The following is a 19,271-nucleotide window of genomic DNA, read 5'->3' on the forward strand; positions in this document are numbered from 1 at the left end:
CGCTCCCCTGCTGTTAGGAGGGACACGGAGGGCACAGTGCACTCCTCTCTGTGTCCCTCCTGTGTCTCCGGCGGCCGCGGGTCACTCTAATAAAGGAAGTGCTCACGAACGGCACTTCCTTTATGAGACCCGCGGCCGCCGGAGACCCAGGAGGGACACAGGGAGGCGTGCACTATGCCCTCCGTGTCCCTCCTAACAGCAGGGGAGGAAACGAGACCGCAGACTGACATGCGGACGCTCGTCCGCATGTCAGTCTGCACTAAATCAGTGGCGCCCCCGCAGCAATACAAAAATCAACTAAAAATGACAGGGGGGGCACGTGCCTTGGTGCCCCCCCCCTAAATCCGCCACTGTACGTAGCAATGTTTGCTTGCTTCTGTGTTATGATGATACATGAGTAAATACATTTAATATTCTACATGCAAAATTTAATTTATTTATTTGTCTTCACACACATGCATACATTAAGTCACATGATATTTTGAAGATCTAACAACATTAAACTGAAAAGCTATCATAGGCCAGTGCCATCAATACACTTTCTGAAAGTGCAATTGAATGTTCGTTGGAAGGTATTTAAGGGTTACAACTCTTGTGGTGGTGTTGTGTTTCTTAGATTAGGACTTGAGCTATTAACACTGCAATTAAAATATTTTCTTAAAACATATTAAAACAAGTTATATCTGTAGTACTGTAATAATACTGACGTCTTCCAAAAGTGATTCACACCAAAATCTATGTAGATAATCTAAAAAAAATTATTTTAGTACAATAGCTAATATGTCACCTTTGTATAAATATTAATATTAAAGAACCCTTTTTAATACATCATATCTTAACTTAGAGATTTGAAATTTATATTGGTGCACCATGTTCAGAAAGCTGCAAGTTCTTGCATAAAAGCAGCATACAATTTTGTTCCTTCAATGTAATTGTACCTAGAAAGAAATAAAAACAATATTTAGTTTTTAGTACTTTATGGCAAGAAGAGAGGTGAGGACTTGTTTCAGTGCTAGGAAAAATACCTCATATTTGCCTGTGCAATTGCGGTTTATAAAGACCCCAAGTGCAAATCCCCCCCATCGTGTGTACTAAGGGGTCTATTTACCAAGCCTTGGACAGAGATCAAGTACCAACCAGTTCCTGTCATTTTTAAAACACACATCTGTAACAGATAAGAGCTGAGTGTCTGGTACTATGGAGGTCATTCCGAGTCGTTCGCTCGGAAAATTTCTTCGCATCGCAGCATTTTTCCGCTTAGTGCGCATGCGCAATGTCCGCACTGCGACTGCGCCAAGTAAATTTGCTATGAAGTTTGGATTTTTACTCACCGCTTTTTCTTCGCTCAGGCGATCGTAGTGTGATTGACAGGAAATGGGTGTTACTGGGCGGAAACAGGACGTTTTATGGGCGTGTGGGAAAAAACGCTACCGTTTCCGGAAAAAACGCGGGAGTGGCTGGAGAAACGGAGGAGTGTCTGGGCGAACGCTGGGTGTGTTTGTGACGTCAAACCAGGAACGATAAGCACTGATCTGATCGCAGGTGCCGAGCAGTGGCGGATTTAGGGGGGGGGGGCACCAAGGCACGTGCCCCCCCTGTCATTTTTAGTTGATTTTTGTTTTTTTATTTTTATTTTATTTTGTGCGCACACCGCAGCCCTCGCGGTGGCTTGGGGGCGAGGGGCTGCGGGGGCGCCACTGATTTAGTGCAGACTGACATGCGGACGAGCGTCCGCATGTCAGTCTGCAGTCTCGTTTCCTCCGCTGCTGTTAGGAGGGACACGGAGGGCACAGTGCACGCCTCCCTGTGTCCCTCCTGGGTCTCCGGCGGCCGCGGGTCTCATAAAGGAAGTGCCGTTCGTGAGTACTTCCTTTATTACAGTGACCCGCGGCCGCCGGAGACCCAGGAGGGACACAGGGAGGCGTGCACTGTGCCCTCCGTGTCCCTCCTAACAGCAAGGGAGCGGGGGGAGCGGCGGCGGAGGAAGCGGGGGGGGGGCATATCTGGCACTGGGGGCATATTTGGCAGGGGGGGGAAGATTATCTGGCACTGGGGACATATATGGCACTGGGGGGAATATCTGGCACTGGGGGCATATATGGCACTGGGGGGGGGAATATCTGGCACTGGGGGCATATGTGGCACTGGGGGGGGGGATATCTGGCACTGGGGGCACATGTGGCACTGGGGGGGAATATCTGGCACTGGGGCATATGTGGCACTGGGGGCATATATAGCACTGGGGGGGGATATCTGGCACTGGGGGCATATGTGGCACTGTCGGGGAATATCTGGCACTGGGGGCATATGTGGCACTGGGGGGGTATATGTGTACCTGGCACATGGGGGGGCTATATTTGGCACTGGGGGCATGTGAGTACCTGGCACCGTGGGGGAATATCTGGCACTGGGGACATATGTGGCACTGGGAGCACAGCCCTAGCAACAAGGACTACCTCCTAGCAACGAGCATGACACCCAGTGCATGAAACCCCTGGCAACGAGCATGACACCCAGTGCATGAAACCCCTGGCAATGAGCATGACACCCAGTGCATGAAACCCCTGGCAACGAGCATGACACCCTGAGCATGAAAACCCCTGGCACCGTGCATGGAACCAAGAGCATGAAACCCCTGGCAACGAGCATGACACCCAGTGCATGAAACCCCTGACAACGAGCAGGTATTTGAAAAGTAATTAGAAGCCTTACTGTAGGACTTAATGTGTAATGGGCATTACGGTGTGTGGCATAATGTATCACGGACATTGCGGTGTGTGTCATAATGTGTCACAGGCATTACGGTGTATGGTATACTATATCGCTGGCATTGTGATATGTGGTATAATGTCTCAGGGTCATTGCAGTGTGTGGCATAATGTATCACGGACATTGCGGTGTGTGTCATAATGTGTCAGGCATTACGGTGTGTGGTATACTATATCACGGGCATTGTGGTATGTGGTATAATGTCTCAGGGTCATTGCAGTGTGGCATAATATATAACGGGCATTGCGGTGTGTGGCATAGGGTATAACGGGCATTGCGGTATGTGTCACAGGCATTACGGTGTATGGTATACTATATCACGGGCATTGTGGTATAATGTCTCAAGGTCATTGCAGTGTGTGGCATAATGTGTCACAGGCATTGTATGTGCTATAATGTATCGGGCATTGCAGTGTGTGGTATAATGTATCACGGACATTGCAGTGTGTGTCATAATGTGTCACAGACATTGTATGTGCTATAATGTATCAGGGGCAGTGCAGTGTGTAGCATAATGTATAACGGGCATTGCAATTCCTGTCATAATGTGTCACAGGCATTATAGTGTGTGGCATAATGTGTCGGGGGCATTACGGTGTGTGGCATAATGTGTCGGGGGCATTACGGTGTGTGCATACTGTGTCATGTGCATTATTGTGTGTGGCATAATGTCTAAGGGCCATTGCAGTATGTGGCATAATGTATACTGGGCATTACTATAAGGAGGAAAAATGACAAATAATGTAAGGGGCATGAATCAGGATTATTTTTCTTTCCTGTGGTGGCCAACGTCTGGGCGTGCAGGTTGCAAAACTGGGGTATAAGGTAGTCTTTTCCTGCAATACCACGCCCATTCCAATGAAGCCACGCCCATTCCAAAGAAGCCACGCCCCTTATGGTGCCCCCCCCCCTGTAATTTTTTTCTGGATCCGCCCCTGATGCCGAGTAAGTCTGAAGCTACTCTGAAACTGCTACGAGATGTGTAATCGCAATATTGTGAATCTTTCGTTCGCAATTTTAAGAAGCTAAGATTCACTCCCAGTAGGCGGCGGCTTAGCGTGTGCAATACTGCTAAAATCGCCTTGCGAGCGAACAACTCGGAATGAGGGCCTATATCTCTGTCTACTTTCTCTCCAAGGCTTAGTAAATAGATCCCTAAGTCATTAGAGTGTAAGGTTTTATTACAATTATTTGTTTTTATTAATAGCAATTCTATAGTTCTACTTTTTTTGTGCTGTCTAATGTTGAAGGGAGAGCAAATTGTAAAGTTGTCAGAGGATAAAACAGAGAGATAATATATAGACCTGTATATTCTCCTGGGCATGTGGTATTCTTGAGGGAAAATGGAGCTCTAATAAATATAGGGGTGGTGCAGATTTTGAATGAATTTGCCTCCAGATTGGCAGAAATAAAATCCATAAAAATACAATTGTGTGCATATGAATTGCAATATACTGTAAATGTGCAGGTCTGCACCAGTAGCATATGCACCAGATTACATCAGAATGCAGCTAGTAGCGCTCTCCTTCATAATACAAACCATATAATATATGCATGAGCAATGCAAATAAGCACCTAATAAAAGTAAATGCACCTGTTGGCAATTACATGAACACATTATTACTGTACTTGGCTTACTTGCCTCAGACAACTCTCCTCTGCAGTGCAAGTTTATATTCAAGCAAATATGCATTTACACTTATGCATGTGGCTGGTGTTCTTGTTATGTGTGGATGTGCAGATTTTACACTGCGCTGGCACATCAGCCCCTTATAGTTTAACGCTATAGTAAACGTGTAAGAGGGTTATGATAGACAACGTTAGATGACATGCAGAAATTGTTACAGCAACATAACTAGAGCCAATCTTGCTGTATTTCAGGATAGAAGATAGGGAGATATATAATTTGTGCATGTCATTTTGCATTTCGTTGTAAATTCATTGTATAAATCACTGCCTGTGCTAATCATTGTTTTTAAACTTCATTTTTGTTCAGCAAAACATTTCTACATTTCTTATGGTACATCTCACAGTATACCAATATAGATTCAAGTGCCTTGTCTAACAAAATTATCACTAAAACATTATGAGAACAGAATGTAGAATGTAGTAGAAGAAGCCCAACATTTCCTTCCCAAAATTTCTTCTGTGTAAATGCTGTTTTCAGGAATTACTGTACTTTTCTGTTTTTGTGGCATCTTGTATTTGTGATCTTGATCAACTTCATATATCTGTCTTACTGATTTGTAGGACCTACTGCCTGATTAAGAGTTGTATGCGAATGCATTTGCATTTCCTTTTCCATCCATACGTCGCTACTGTGTGACAATATGCCAATGCTGCTGCTAACCGGAGATGGACTCAGATGCCATCCGGCGTCCTCATATACATCAGCTTCTGCGTCAGTCGCAGGTGCTTCAATAATCATCTGAGTAGCGCAGAATGGCTGTGTATATTGAGATGCAGACACCAAGGCCAATATTCACTAAAAATCCGAGTTTGTCCGATTTGTGTTTTTTTTTCTAAGTCCCAACACGGGAATTCACTAAGGACAAATCTCGGCAGTGTTTGGGCTATTCGGAATGGTTTGATTGGCAAAGTTCAGAAATACGAATGAATAGACCATCAGTCAAACGCAGGGCCGTTTCTTGGGGTAGGCGAGCAGTGCAACCGCACTGGGCGCCCGCCGCGGCACTAACTGTGGCTCCCTGCTTCCCCCTCCTATTTCTCCCCGAGTAACCCGTCACGACGCAACCCCGTCACTCTGCGAAACTCCCCCCCCCCCCGAGCGGAGTACAGAGGGGGATCCAAGTTAGGAAGAGGGAAAGGCCGGCGCGAGGAGCGACTGGTGAGGCGGGCCGAAGAGCGGTAATCGCCTCTGTAAGTATTCTCTCTCTCTGTGTAAAATGGGGACACCTGCCGTAATGTGTGAAATGGGGACTCTTGCCTGCCGTAGTGTGGGGTTTTAACGTATCAAGGGCATTGCGGTGTGTGGCATAATATGGTGCAGGGGGCATTACTGTGTGGGGCTTAATATGGTAGAATTTTTTTTTCCTGTGGTGGTCGTGATCTGTTGGAGCAGGGTCAAAAACTGGATTGTGAGGTAGTCTTTTCAGACAAAGCCACGCCCATTTAAATGAGGCCACACCCATTTAGATGAGGTCACGCCCCCTTGCCGGGTGCACGCGCAAGTTTTTTTTTTAATCTAGGTGTGTGTGGGTGGGGGGGGGGGGGGCACATTTTTTAATGTCATGGGGGGGGGGGGGGGGCACATTTTTAAATCTCGCACTGGAAGCCAAATTGGCTAGAAACAGCCCTGGTCAAATGCGGCTGTTATTTCATACAACACGGGTATTCACTATTCATTCGTATTTGGGTGTTAGTCTCTGAGTGCTCAAGTGCGGGTGTATTTTTTTGCGAATCGTTAAAAAAAGCAGCAAAAAAATAGACCTGCTTTTTCCAGTCGAGTTTGGATAACCATGCACGGATCAGTGAGATCTGTGCATGGTTATATATGGGAAAGGGCCTGTTTACTGTAAAAACTTATCCTAAGCATAACCAGCCTCGGGCTCTTTGAGCCGGTCCTGGTTGAAAAAATATGGGGGAAAAAATGACAGGGGTTCCCCCATATTTGATCAACCAGCACCAGGCTCTACGCCTGGTCCTGGTGCCAAAATACGGGGGGCAAAAAGCGTAGGGGTCCCCCGTATTTTTGGAACCAGCACCGTGCTCCACTAGTCAGAGAGATAATGCCACAGCCGGGGGACACTTTTATCTTGGTCCCTGCGGCCCTGGCATTAAATCACTAACTAGTCACCGCTGGCCGGGGTACCCTGGAGGAGTGGGAACCCCTTAAATCAAGGGGTCCCCCCCTCCAGCCACCCATCGGCCAGGGGTGAAGCCCGAGGCTGTCCCCCCCCATCCAAGGGCGGCGGATGGGGCCTGATAGCCTTGTGAAAAAAATAGAATATTGTTTTTTGTAGCAGTACTACAAGTCCCAGCAAGCCTCCCCGCAAGCTGGTACTTGGAGAACCACAAGTACCAGCATGCGGGGGAAAAACGGGTTCGCTGGTACCTGTAGTACTAATACAAAAAAAATACCCAACAAAAAACAGGACACACACACCGTGACAGTAAAACTTTATTACATACATGCACACCTACATACATACATACTTACCTATGTTCACACGAGGCTCGGTCCACTTCTCCATGTAGACTCCACGAGGTACCTGAGAAAAAAATTATACTCACATAATCCAGGGTATCTTCTGTCCTCTTTGTAATCCACGTACTTGGCAAAAAAACAAACCGAAAATGCCGAACCACGCACTGAAAGGGATCCCATGTTTACACATGACTGCTGGGACCCCCCCATGACTTCCCTGACTGCTGGGACCCCCCCTGACTCCTGTCAAAGAGGGTCCATTCAGCCAATCAGGGAGTGCCACGTCGTGGCACTCTCCTGATTGGCTGTGCGCTCCTGTAGTGTGATTAAGGCTGCGCACTGAAGATACAATGTAGCGCATAGGCGCTCCATTGTATCCAATGGTGGGAACTTTGCAGTCAGCGGTTGAGGTTATTCGCGGTCAACCGCTGACTGCAAAGTTCCCACCATTGGATACAATGGAGCGCCTATGCGCTACATTGTATCTTCAGTGCGCAGCCTCAATCACACTACAGGAGCGCACAGCCAATCAGGAGAGTGCCACGACGTGGCGCTCCCTGATTGGCTGAAGGGACCCTCTTTGACAGGAGTCAGGGGGGGTCCCAGCAGTCGGGACCCCTTTCTGTGCGTGGTTCGGCTTTTTCGGTTTGTTTTTTTGCCAAGTACGTGGATTACAAAGAGGACAGAAGCTACCCTGGATTATGTGAGTATAATTTTTTTCTCAGGTACCACGTGGAGTCTACATGGAGAAGTGGACCGAGCCTCGTGTGAACATAAGTAAGTATGTATGTATGTAGGTGTGCATGTATGTAATAAAGTTTTACTGTCACGGTGTGTGTGTCCTGTTTTTTGTTGGGTATTTTTTTTGTATTAGTACTACAGGTACCAGCGAACCCGTTTCCCCACCGCATGCTGGTACTTGTGGTTCTCCAAGTAACAGCTTGCGGGGGAGGCTTGCTGGGACTTGTAGTACTCCTACAAAAAACAATATTCTATTTTTTTCACAAGGCTATCAGCCCCCCATCCGCCGCCCTTGGATTGGGGGGACAGCCTCGGGCTTCACCCCTGGCCCTTGGGTGGCTGGAGGGGGGGACCCCTTGATTTAAGGGGTTCCCACTCCTCCAGGGTACCCCGGCCAGGGGTGACTAGTTAGTGATTTAATGCCAGGGCCGCAGGGACCAAGATAAAAGTGTCCCCTGGCTGTGGCTTTATCTCTCTGACTAGTGGAGCCCGGTGCTGGTTCCAAAAATACGGGGGACCCCTACGCTTTTTGTCCCCCGTATTTTTGGCACCAGGACCAGGCGCAGAGCCCGGTGCTGGTTGATCAAATATGGGGGAACCCCTATCATTTTTCCCCCCATATTTTTTCAACCAGGACCGGCTCAAAGAGCCCGAAGCCGGTTATGCTTAGGAGGGGGGACCCCACGCAATTTTTTTCAGATTTTAAAACAATTGAAACACCTTTTCAAGGTACACAATGAAGCCCTGCACGGATCTCACAGATCTGGCCGGGATTCCTTGTGTTTTGGCAGGCAGTGTTTTACTCATCACTCCCGTAAAACACTGCCTGACATTACGAATCACATTGACATCGGAAAATACGAATTTGGAAAAGTCGGCAGCTGAGTGAATGACCGTATCAGGATTCAAAAAGTTGCAGTAAAATGCACCCGATACCATTCGAGATCAAACACCCTTAAAAACGGCAAAAACACGAATCTTTGTAAATATACCCCCATGTTTTTTTGCATACAGGATCACCGTTATAGGCTGAGACACTCCCTGAAAAATGTGGTGTTGTGCCTGCGTTTTAGTCCACCACTCCCCATTACCTCCCCCAACTGCTTCCTGACTGTCAATCACTTTGTGAATAACTCCTCACTGCAAGCGACATCGCTAAGATACCCTAACGTGTGCAGTGAGATTTAGACACCTACGCAGATTGCCAATAATCGCTTAGCTGTGAAAACATCAGCATAGTGTACAACTCTGAATTACTCCATTGGTTCATTAAATAATCTGGCCATAATTTTTTCTTGCATATCACTTTAAAATGTGGCATTCTGTTCATGTATTTATTGAGAAGTAGAAACTACAACTTACTTGCTGATCTTCTCATTCTGTCCATGCGGAGCGTCATCTGGTCCACCAATACCAAGTAACATGACACTTTTCCCTAAAACGTCCTCAAAATTTTTAGCTATTGGAATTGTTCCCCCCGCACGGATCATGTCTGCATCAATGTTGAACACTAGAGGGCAGACACAGATAGCAAAATCAGATTAGGGTCAAATGTTTCACCAATGCAATTACTGTAAATCAGTATGGAAAAAATAATAGCCCAGTCTTTCCCTGAAGATGGAGTTAAACTACACATAATCTTTTTGAATGTACATTTTTCTGTCTCATGGAGTTAACAACAGAAGAGAGAATTTGTGTAGGTTATTTTAATGTTTCCTTAATATATACATTGTAGCGTCTATGACCCTGTCTATTAAACTTGCAGCTCTTACATCTTGTATGTTTGCCCATATACAAAAATATCTATCATTGCAATGATCACTATTTTCCTATACGACCGATCAACACATTTCCTATAATTGCTTAAGTACTCTTTGTCTACAATTAATAGTACCTCGGTGCAAAAATTGAGTGTAACAATTTATTATGAATAAAAACAAGAAATGGTTAGCCATAAATTACCTAATTAGTAGGAATATTTTCTTGCTGTAACTTTTGTAAAGTTCAGAGCTCAGTTTATGAGACACATTATTCCAGGTTTAGGATCTAAATCCCCCTGCCCTTTCACTACCTCTGGTCATTCTCATCAATATCTACATACTTCCTTATCATCTGCTTACCTTCTGATCTGAGACTAAATGGCTTGTACACAACTGTGTATGACCTCTGCTTTATCCCTGTTTCATATCTGTGAACCCTCAGGCTTACTGACATATTTCATTGTTGCTCACCGCCAGCCTATTATGCTAGAAAACTGTACGGGGGGCTTGGCCTGCATCCCAGGTGCAGCGAAGGCCAATCTTCCTTGCAGGGTTTCCCTGGCAAAAATATTCGGTGAGCTAGACTCCGCAACTCTGAATACATACTGATAGAAAGAAGAATCCAGAATTCCTGTTGATTGATGACCCTTTCTTGTTATTAGAAATGTCTAGGTGGAGCTAGTTGGCCACCCACATAAAATAAAAATGGTACAGTATGTGACCACACCTACTGTACTGTATGTGCAGCCCAGTATAAACCTGCAGGTGGAAGGAGCTGTGTGTCTTGCAGTATGCAGGACTGAGAATGAGATGCAGCAGTCAGCACTGAAGCGTGCCCAGGTGGGACTCAGGCAGTCCAAAAACTAAATAGTGCAGCAGTTGGAGACATACTGACACTAGGGGGTAAATTTACTAAGCTTCTAAATCCAAATTGGTGATGTTGCCCATAGCAACCAATCAGATGCTGTCTGTCATTTTCTAAAAGGCAACAGAGAAATGATATGGGCAACATCACCAATTCTCTGTTTTAGAAGCTATAGTAAATTTACCCCTAGATGTCTCTCTCAGAAGACTAGAATCCATTAGAGAGACAGCAGGGAGACACCCTTTGATAGGGTTCTGTGGGATATGTGTGTAGTTTCTTATAAACTTCAGGTGCCTATAATTGCCTATACATTTCTGAAAGATATGCAGATGTGTCCTGGATCACCAGTGTGCCTCCCTTGTTGGCTGCTCTGAACACGACAGTGTTGTCTTTGCTTAAAGTGCATAGATACATTGTTTCGTCCACCGTATCTAGTGATCCACATTTTTTTGTACCAGAAACTGTGCACAACGTGCAGGTATTTAGAAACAGGCAATTATGTGCTACACTCCGATTCAGGGAAAATAACGGCCTCTCCTGCGTCAGCAAAATGTTGTGCCCATGATATGGTGCCAGTGTAGTCTTGTATATATTGACAAAACCACTTGTACCCATGACCCAACACCGTTCCGCAATTCGTATGGCAATAGAAGGAAAAACAGTTGACCAACCAGTGTCACAACATTTTGTGGAAAAGAGAAATCCATTGTCATCTTTAACCTATAAAATTGTGGGTCATGTACCAACTTCCAAGAGAGGAGGTGACAGGGACAAATGGCTATTACAGCATGAAGCCCAATAGATCCGTAGGATGGATTCCGTCGCCCCATTTGACCTGAATGAATCACTGTCACTTTCCTGCCTTCTTTGAACGGGATGCAATCAATTTGCTGGCTGTCAGGATCCTAGCGGTCAAGATACCCGGCAGCCGACAATGCTGACAGCTGAAATCCAGGCGCAGAGGGGCTATTCCCACTCCACGACACCTATAGAGTGAGATTAGAACCTATGGCGAGCCTCCGAGCCTGCAAGGGGTCTCTAGGCGCTCGACCTGCTGCCGGCATTCTGGCGGGTGGGATGACGCTGTCGGTATCTTGACAGCCACTAAATAGTATGTATTCCCTTTGAACCTTTGTTCTTTGTGGTAGCCATATTTAGTAGTAATTTATTCCTCCCATATTATTTATCTTATACATTTGTAGTATGTATGGGTAATACCTTTCTAGCCAACAGTGCAGTATAGTTTACTGTTATAAGATGAAGGCCCTTAAGTAAAATGGCATATATAGATTCCCTGTGTATATTAATAATCATGGACATCAATAACTTTAATTTATGGTGTCATGGGCTTTTGACTCCATGTTGATGTTTTTAGCCCATGAGTGGCCGAAGCACACTCAGAGTTTCACCAAGAGAGTTTAAGCACTTGTTGCACAGCCGCTCAGCGGCATCATTTTGTATTTGAACTTTTATAGTCCTTAGATCTGATAGTGTATGAACTTTACTCTGTAAAATGTTTTTGTATACGCACACAGCACTTGTCTGTATGGGATGCAGTCAGGATCCCACCTGTCAGATTAACGGCGCTGGAATCCTGACACTATTTGGAATGCCGACACCTGCATCCCGAATAAGTAGACATCCCGGCGTTGGGATGCCGGACGTCCTCATACCGTGCCGCTAAGGTGGTAAGCCGCTGGGGGGAGGGGGTGCTGGTGTTAGGTTTAGGCTGCGGGGGGAGGGTTAGGGTTAGGTATCGCACCGGGAGTGTTAGGATGGGGGTGTTAGGGTTAGGCACCACACTCCGAGGATTAGGGTTAGGCTGCAGCCCGGGAGGGTTAGGTTTAGGCACTGACGGGGGGAAGGTTAGGCACTAAGGGGGAGGTTAGGGTTAGGCAGCAGGTAGGGGAGAGGGTATATCACCCCTTACTCACCCGTCGGCTTCTGCAGTCGGGATCCCGATGTCGGCATTTCGAACGTCGGGATTTCACCCGCCGGATTCCTGTACTGATTCCGTCTGTATTTGGCACTGTTTTTTTATTATTATATACAGGTTGCCTAGGTAACCACATGGCTCTGGGGAAACTTCCTGGTATACGCACTGCAGCGGTGAGCAAGTCCCGGAGCTGGCGCATTAAGTCATCACGTCAGGCATCAGTATTATGTGACCAGACATCAGATGACGCGGCCGGCTCTCGCCACATGAGGTGACGCCATGCGGAGTGGGCCAGGTGTCCTCTGATCAATTCACTAAGGTATCTACTATGCCTTGGTTTATTATGTTCTTGAAAAAAAGTCAATAGGACTGAAACATTGAACACGTTTTGACATAGTTGTCTGGTAATTCTTTATATGTGAAGTCTTGTGAGTGCCACCTTGTCTACAGTTACTATATTGTATATATTATACATACACACACTATATCTATGCCGGCAGCGGGGCGAGCGCTATGAAGCCCCTTGCGGACTTGCTGTGCTTGCCACGCTGCAAGCATGGTGGCTCGCTGCGCTCGCTACTGGTTCTATTCCCACTCTATGGGTGTTGTGGACACCCACAAGTGGGAATAGCCCTGGCGAGGCAGTCAGCATTCCTGGCTGTCGGGATCATTAACACTGTTATCCCAACAGCCGGAATATTAACTACCTCCCTATATATATATATATATATATATATATATATATATATATATATGCTAAACAAAAGAAGCGGCACTCAGAGACTGACAAAGCCAAATATATTTCACTCAAAGTGATCCAACGTTTCGGGGTCTGTGCGCCCCTTTGTCAATGTTCACCTTGACAAAGGGGCGCACAGACCCCGAAACGTTGGATCACTTTGAGTGAAATATATTTGGCTTCGTCAGTCTCTGAGTGCCGCTTCTTTTGTTTAGCATATCCACTTCCTTCCAGAAGGCACCGGAGCATTGTTATTTCCATGGGGGAGTGCCGGTCCTAACAGACTTGTACATATATATATATATATATATATATATATATATTTTATATACCTTTCAAATGTTATTTTCATGTGTAGTGGAAGGGGTGAATTTATTAAACTTTGCCTTTATTTCCAGGTTAATGAAAATGTAGATGTTTTTCTTGTTTTTTTTCTTTTCTTTTTGCAAGGACAGGTCAAAAGGTGTGGGGTCCCCAAAATAGTAATTTGCCTATGTCCCCATTAGGTGTTAATCCAGCTTATACCTGAGAGAAGCTGCCTAGCTGCATATAGTAAAATTGGTTCCAAAAGTGAGATACATGTAGTTACCTGATAGACGGGGCTAGGTATTTGTTGTATTTCTGATTACCTTTGTGCTGACGAGTAAAGCATCAGTAATGTTGAAGACAGGATCTTTCTGCACATTGTTTAACAGAAACGGAACCACACCTAGTTGGATCCCAGTAAGGGAGTCTGAGGACATTTATTGACAATGAAGAGAGAGGCTGAGGTGTGACCTGCAGGAGGTCTAGGACAGAGGTCCATGGGAAGACAGGAGGGGGTGCTTTACTTGAGGACAGAGGGGGGTTATTCAGATCCCAAAGCATTTGTGTCAGGATCCGCAAAGTACCAATTATGTGCGTGTGTTAAAACAGGCCCTGCAGCGTAGCACGCAGTACAGCAGCACACTACCAGTGATTGACAGTTTGATGCCGTTTGGGGGGCAAGGAGAGGGCGGCAACTCCAAATGGAGGGGTGTCACCACTATTTAGGGGAAGGGAAGAGGCCAAGAATCTCCATGGTTGCACGGAGATTCCTTGCCTCTGAGACGGGCAGCCCCTTCTAGTGGGGGGCGAAGCAGTGATTCTGAGTGGGGAAAACTGACAATGCAGGCTTGTGTCTAACAGTGTGAGCTACTGTAACAAGTAGAGACCATTTATTATCCCCCTAAACAAAGCACTGACAAAAGCTACTTTTAGACCAAGATCTCAATCACAATATATACCTATATCCATTAAAAGATAAAGGCCTCATCATCATTGCACAAGGCACGTGGCTCATATATACATAGATACACATGCACGTATATTTAGAAGTCACAATTGGATGTGTTTCTTACGAGTGGGGTTGACCTGCATCTGCAATCCCTTACAGTATTGTAGTTTACATGTCAATGCTCCTTACACACCTCTCCAAACACACGGAGCAAGTTTAATGTTGGGCACACATTGGATAATATGTCGTTCATTCTATCGCTCGGATTGGCGGGTGTGTGTACACATGATATGTCTGACTCTGAACGTCATCATTAAAATACATATTTCGCCGCCCTGCAGCACAACCAATGCCCAGTATATCTGCAGATATATTGGCGCATCTGGTTGTGTGTACGGGTGTCCCACCGACCGCCTGCACACTTGCTGCAGGGACTGCCAGTGACTGACATCTCAACTGGGTGGGCAATTCAAATGCCCACCCAACTGTGATGTCAGCAAAGAATACAGCACGCGGCCAATTGGTAAGTGTGCATGCTTACCAGAATCAGCTGCTCAATTGGCGCAAATGCAGGATGGCAGCGTAGCCAGATTAAAGGGGGGATGCAGTGCATACTGTAACACGGGCCCCCCTTTGTCAGGGGGCCCCCTGGCTAGAGCACACTGACATCATTAGCTTTCCCTCTTAAGCAGCAGCAGAACCAGCAGCCAGAATGTGAGCAAGACAGTATGCAGTGAAGGCACAGACCCAAGAGTATCATGAGCTACCAAAAGAGCTTTCCAAACAGTGGAGAGATAGGAGGATGGAGAGAACTGTAAGTGACACAGAGATTCCAGCTTATCCTCTTCCCTGCTTGGGTGTCTGAGCCTTGTGTAAACTGTTCTGCAACTAAACCATTTGGGTCTAGAGATAGAGGCACACACACAGAGTCCTCCTGAGTCCTGTCCGATTGTGTAAGTAGTACAGAGGCTGTTGCTATTCTTGCTTGTGACAAGATAAATTATTTTATTTTTCTATGTGTATTTTAAGGTTAAGTTATCTGAAAATGTTATATAATAGTTGTCTTTCAATTAGGCGGAGCTATAAACAGTACCCAGCCATTATTGAAGTATTAGTTTAAAACTAACATACACCATTGGTTTCAATTTAATATACACAATCCATACCTCCCAACATGACCCATTCCAGGAGGGACAACATGCAATTTACCTGGACTTCCTTCTTAATTTGTGATTGCAGTCACCTGTGTTGAAATACCTTTTTTATCAATGAAATAGTTCAACACAGGTGACTACAATCATACTGTATATTAAGTGAGAAGTCCAGGTAGAGAGCATTTTGTCCCTCCTGGAATGGGACATGTTGGGAGGTATGCACAATCTAACATACACCCCCCACCTTCCACTGGGGCCCTCCTGTCTTAAGTGCCCCGGGCACCCCCAAGGCTTAATCTGGCCCTGGATGGCAGACATATCTGCCAGATGCGTACCCAGCCTAAGACATGCTTTATGACCAGTTTTATAGGTCTTATAGTCAACTCTGATATTGTGTCAGGATTTTCTTCTCAGTCCCCACAAAAAGCTTCGTATGAGCCTATTGTTGGGTTAGTAACGGTGCAGTACCTCTTTCCACAGCTTTCCTTGCAGCCAGATATTGGGGATCACTCATATTCGCTAGCCAGGGCTGTGCTCCGATGACCATGGTTACTTTCATTTTATTAGGACTCTTGCGTTCTAAAAATTTCTTTTCCAGGTAATCTGAAACCTATTGGGAAGGCGTACAAAATATTAGAACAAATCCTTTTTCTTTGGAGCTATGCTGTTTAGTGTGTAATGCACCATGTTTAATCAACCTATGGTTCTCTGGTTGAAATGGAACTATAATTTACTAGCAAACTAGCATGACATGCTGGGAACTTGTAGCTGCACAACTGTTGTAAAGCTCCAGGTTGCCCATGTCTGGAATATATAATGACATTTTCTATTATATGGGATAGTAGTGGAAATATGCCTTTATGCTGAACCAAATTCCAATGGGGGCAGGACGGATGTCACCATGTCAGAGGAAGCCCATCTTGATGCGGTTGTATGCCATGTGACCACGTTATTTAATCAATGAGAACTAGTGTCTTAAATAACATATTACTAATATACCTGTTTCTCCACAACTGATGGTTTCATATTAGGAACTTGTCGAATTGAAAATTTTCCGACAACTCTTGCCGGAATAACAGTTTTTGTTCCAGATCCAGAAAAGGCTCCTTCAATACCATGGATTGATAAAGAAGGAAATCGCCATCTGTGCATAAGTAACTCTTCCTAGACAGAAAATAAAAAGTTTTCATCTAAATACATATTATGAATTTTAAATCTGTGTAATGTAACTATAAGTTTAGAGCTGTATTACATCTATGCATAATTGGCCATGTGAGCTTTACTAGGTCTGGCTGAGTCCACAGAAGAAAGTCGTTTTTTCATGTGTGCCATAACTTGTGTGTACAGTTACCATAAATGCCCCAAACTGAACTCTATGCCATGCTATTTCATTTATGCATTAGTGCAACTGGAACTCATACTATAACTGCAACTATACTGTCATATTAGCCTCCTTGGTACCTCTACACAGTTCACACAAAACTTACATTTGTTATTTCAAACTCTCATGCTGGCCATACACTAATATGATATCGCATACGAATGTACGATTTAGACGCGTTGTATGATGCATTGTGTGCACATTGTACGTGTTTTGGGTACGATTACAATGCGATGCGCGGCCCTGTGGATCGAATGTCGTATCCTCTGATCATATATGCAGCCCATATTGGGGGTCATTCCGAGTTGTTCGCTCGCAAGCTGCTTTTAGCAGCTTTGCACACGCTAAGCCGCCGCCTACTGGGAGTGAATCTTAGCTTATCAAAATTGCGAACGAAAGCTTAGCAAAATAGCGAATAGACACCTCTTAGCAGTTTCTGAGTAGCTCCACACTTACTCGGCATCTGCGATCAGTTCAGTGCTTGTCGTTCCTGGTTTGACGTCACAAACACACCCAGCGTTCGGCCAGACACTCCTCCGTTTCTCCGGCCACTCCCGCGTTTTTCCCAGAAACGGTAGCGTTTTTTCGCACACACCCATAAAACGGCCTGTTTCCGCCCAGAAACACCCACTTCCTGTCAATCACATTACGATCACCAGAACGAAGAAAAAACCTTGTAATGCCATGAGTAAAATACCTAACTGCATAGCAAATTTACTTGGCGCAGTAGCACTGCGAACATTGCGCATGCGCATTAGCGACTAATCGCTCCGTTGTGAGAAAAAAATACCGAACGAACAACTCGGAATGACCCCTATTGTCCGTTGTAATTGCATGCACATCGTACCTTGTTTCTCTGACGTCCTAGTGGATGCTGGGAACTCCGTAAGGACCATGGGGAATAGCGGCTCCGCAGGAGACTGGGCACAAAAGTAAAAGCTTTATGACTAGCTGGTGTGCACTGGCTCCTCCCCCTATGACCCTCCTCCAAGCCTCAGTTAGATTTTTGTGCCCGGCCGAGAAGGGTGCATGCTAGGTAGCTCTCCTGAGCTGCTTAGAGTAAAAGTTTAAATAGGTTTTTTATTTTCAGTGAGACCTGCTGGCAACAGGCTCACTGCATCGTGGGACTAAGGGGAGAAGAAGCGAACTCACCTGCATGCAGAGTGGATTGGGCTTCTTGGCTACTGGACATTAGCTCCAGAGGGACGATCACAGGCTCAGCTTGGATGGGTCCCGGAGCCGCGCCGCCGGCCCCCTTACAGAGCCAGAAGAGCGAAGAGGTCCGGAAAAATCGGCGGCAGAAGACGTTCCTGTCTTCAATAAGGTAGCGCACAGCACTGCAGCTGTGCGCCATTGCTCTCAGCACACTTCACACTCCGGTCACTGAGGGTGCAGGGCGCTGGGGGGGAGCGCCCTGAGACGCAATAAAACATGTTTTAAACCTTATATGGCTAAAGAAATGCATCACATATAGCTCCTGGGCTATATGGATGCATTTAACCCCTGCCAGTTTTCCTAAAAAAAGCGGGAGAAAAGGCAGCCGGAAAGGGGGCGGAGCCTATCTCCTCAGCACACAAGCGCCATTTTCCCTCACAGCTCCGCTGGAAGGACGGCTCCCTGACTCTCCCCTGCAGTCCTGCTACAGAATCAGGGTAAAACAAGAGAGGGGGGGCACTAATTGGCAGATAATACAAATACAGCAGCTATAGAAGGGAGAAACACTTATATAAGGTTATCCCTGTATATATATATAGCGCTCTGGTGTGTGCTGGCAAACTCTCCCTCTGTCTCCCCAAAGGGCTCGTGGGGTCCTGTCCTCTATCAGAGCATTCCCTGTGTGTGTGCTGTGTGTCGGTACGATTGTGTCGACATGTATGAGGAGGAAAATGATGTGGAGGCGGAGCAATTGCCTGTAATAGTGATGTCACCCCCTAGGGAGTCGACACCTGACTGGATGGTCGTATGGAAGGAATTACGTGACAGTGTCAGCACTTTGCAAAAAACTGTTGACGACATGAGACAGCCGGCAAATCAGTTAGTGCCTGTCCAGGCGTCTCAAACACCGTCAGGGGCTCTAAAGCGCCCGTTACCTCAGATGGTCGACACAGACCCAGACACGGATACTGACTCCAGCGTCGACGGTGACGAGACAAACGTAATGTCCAGTAGGGCCACACGTTACATGATCACGGCAATGAAGGAGGCTTTGAACATTTCTGATACTACAAGTACCACAAAAAGGGGTATTATGTGGGGTGTGAAAAAACTACCCATAGTTTTTCCTGAATCAGATGAATTAAATGAGGTGTGTGACAAAGCGTGGGTTTCCCCCGATAAAAAACTGCTGATTTCTAATAAATTATTGGCATTATACCCTTTCCCGCCAGAGGTTAGGGCGCGTTGGGAAACACCCCCTAGGGTAGATAAGGCGCTCACACGCTTATCAAAACAAGTGGCGTTGCCGTCTCCTGATACGGCCGCCCTCAAGGAACCAGCTGATAGA

At 46.0% G+C, this 19,271-nt stretch overlaps 1 protein-coding gene and 1 long non-coding RNA gene across 9 annotated transcripts in view; one reads left to right on the forward strand and one right to left on the reverse strand.

Annotated features, from left to right (window-relative positions):
• Positions 1-406: 406 nt before the first annotated feature.
• LOC134928074 (beta-Ala-His dipeptidase-like) overlaps positions 407-19,271 on the reverse strand; it is a 152,350-nt gene continuing 133,485 nt past the window's right edge. For all 8 annotated transcript variants that reach the window (XM_063923363.1, XM_063923365.1, XM_063923360.1 and 5 more), the window contains 4 exons: positions 16,387-16,551; positions 15,856-15,997; positions 9,041-9,188; positions 407-938 (listed from right to left, as the gene is read on the reverse strand). In XM_063923363.1, coding sequence (XP_063779433.1) covers positions 875-938; positions 9,041-9,188; positions 15,856-15,997; positions 16,387-16,551 — 519 coding nt within the window. In that variant the 3' untranslated portion in view covers positions 407-874. The remainder of the gene's footprint in view (positions 939-9,040; positions 9,189-15,855; positions 15,998-16,386; positions 16,552-19,271) is intronic.
• The window catches only part of LOC134928075 (uncharacterized), a 152,348-nt gene continuing 145,465 nt past the window's right edge, over positions 12,389-19,271 (forward strand). Inside the window, exon 1 of the long non-coding RNA XR_010177822.1 lies at positions 12,389-12,558. This is a non-coding gene — a long non-coding RNA (uncharacterized LOC134928075). The remainder of the gene's footprint in view (positions 12,559-19,271) is intronic.

This window comes from Pseudophryne corroboree, chromosome 5, assembly GCF_028390025.1.
Source record: "Pseudophryne corroboree isolate aPseCor3 chromosome 5, aPseCor3.hap2, whole genome shotgun sequence".
Taxonomy (NCBI): domain Eukaryota; kingdom Metazoa; phylum Chordata; class Amphibia; order Anura; family Myobatrachidae; genus Pseudophryne; species Pseudophryne corroboree.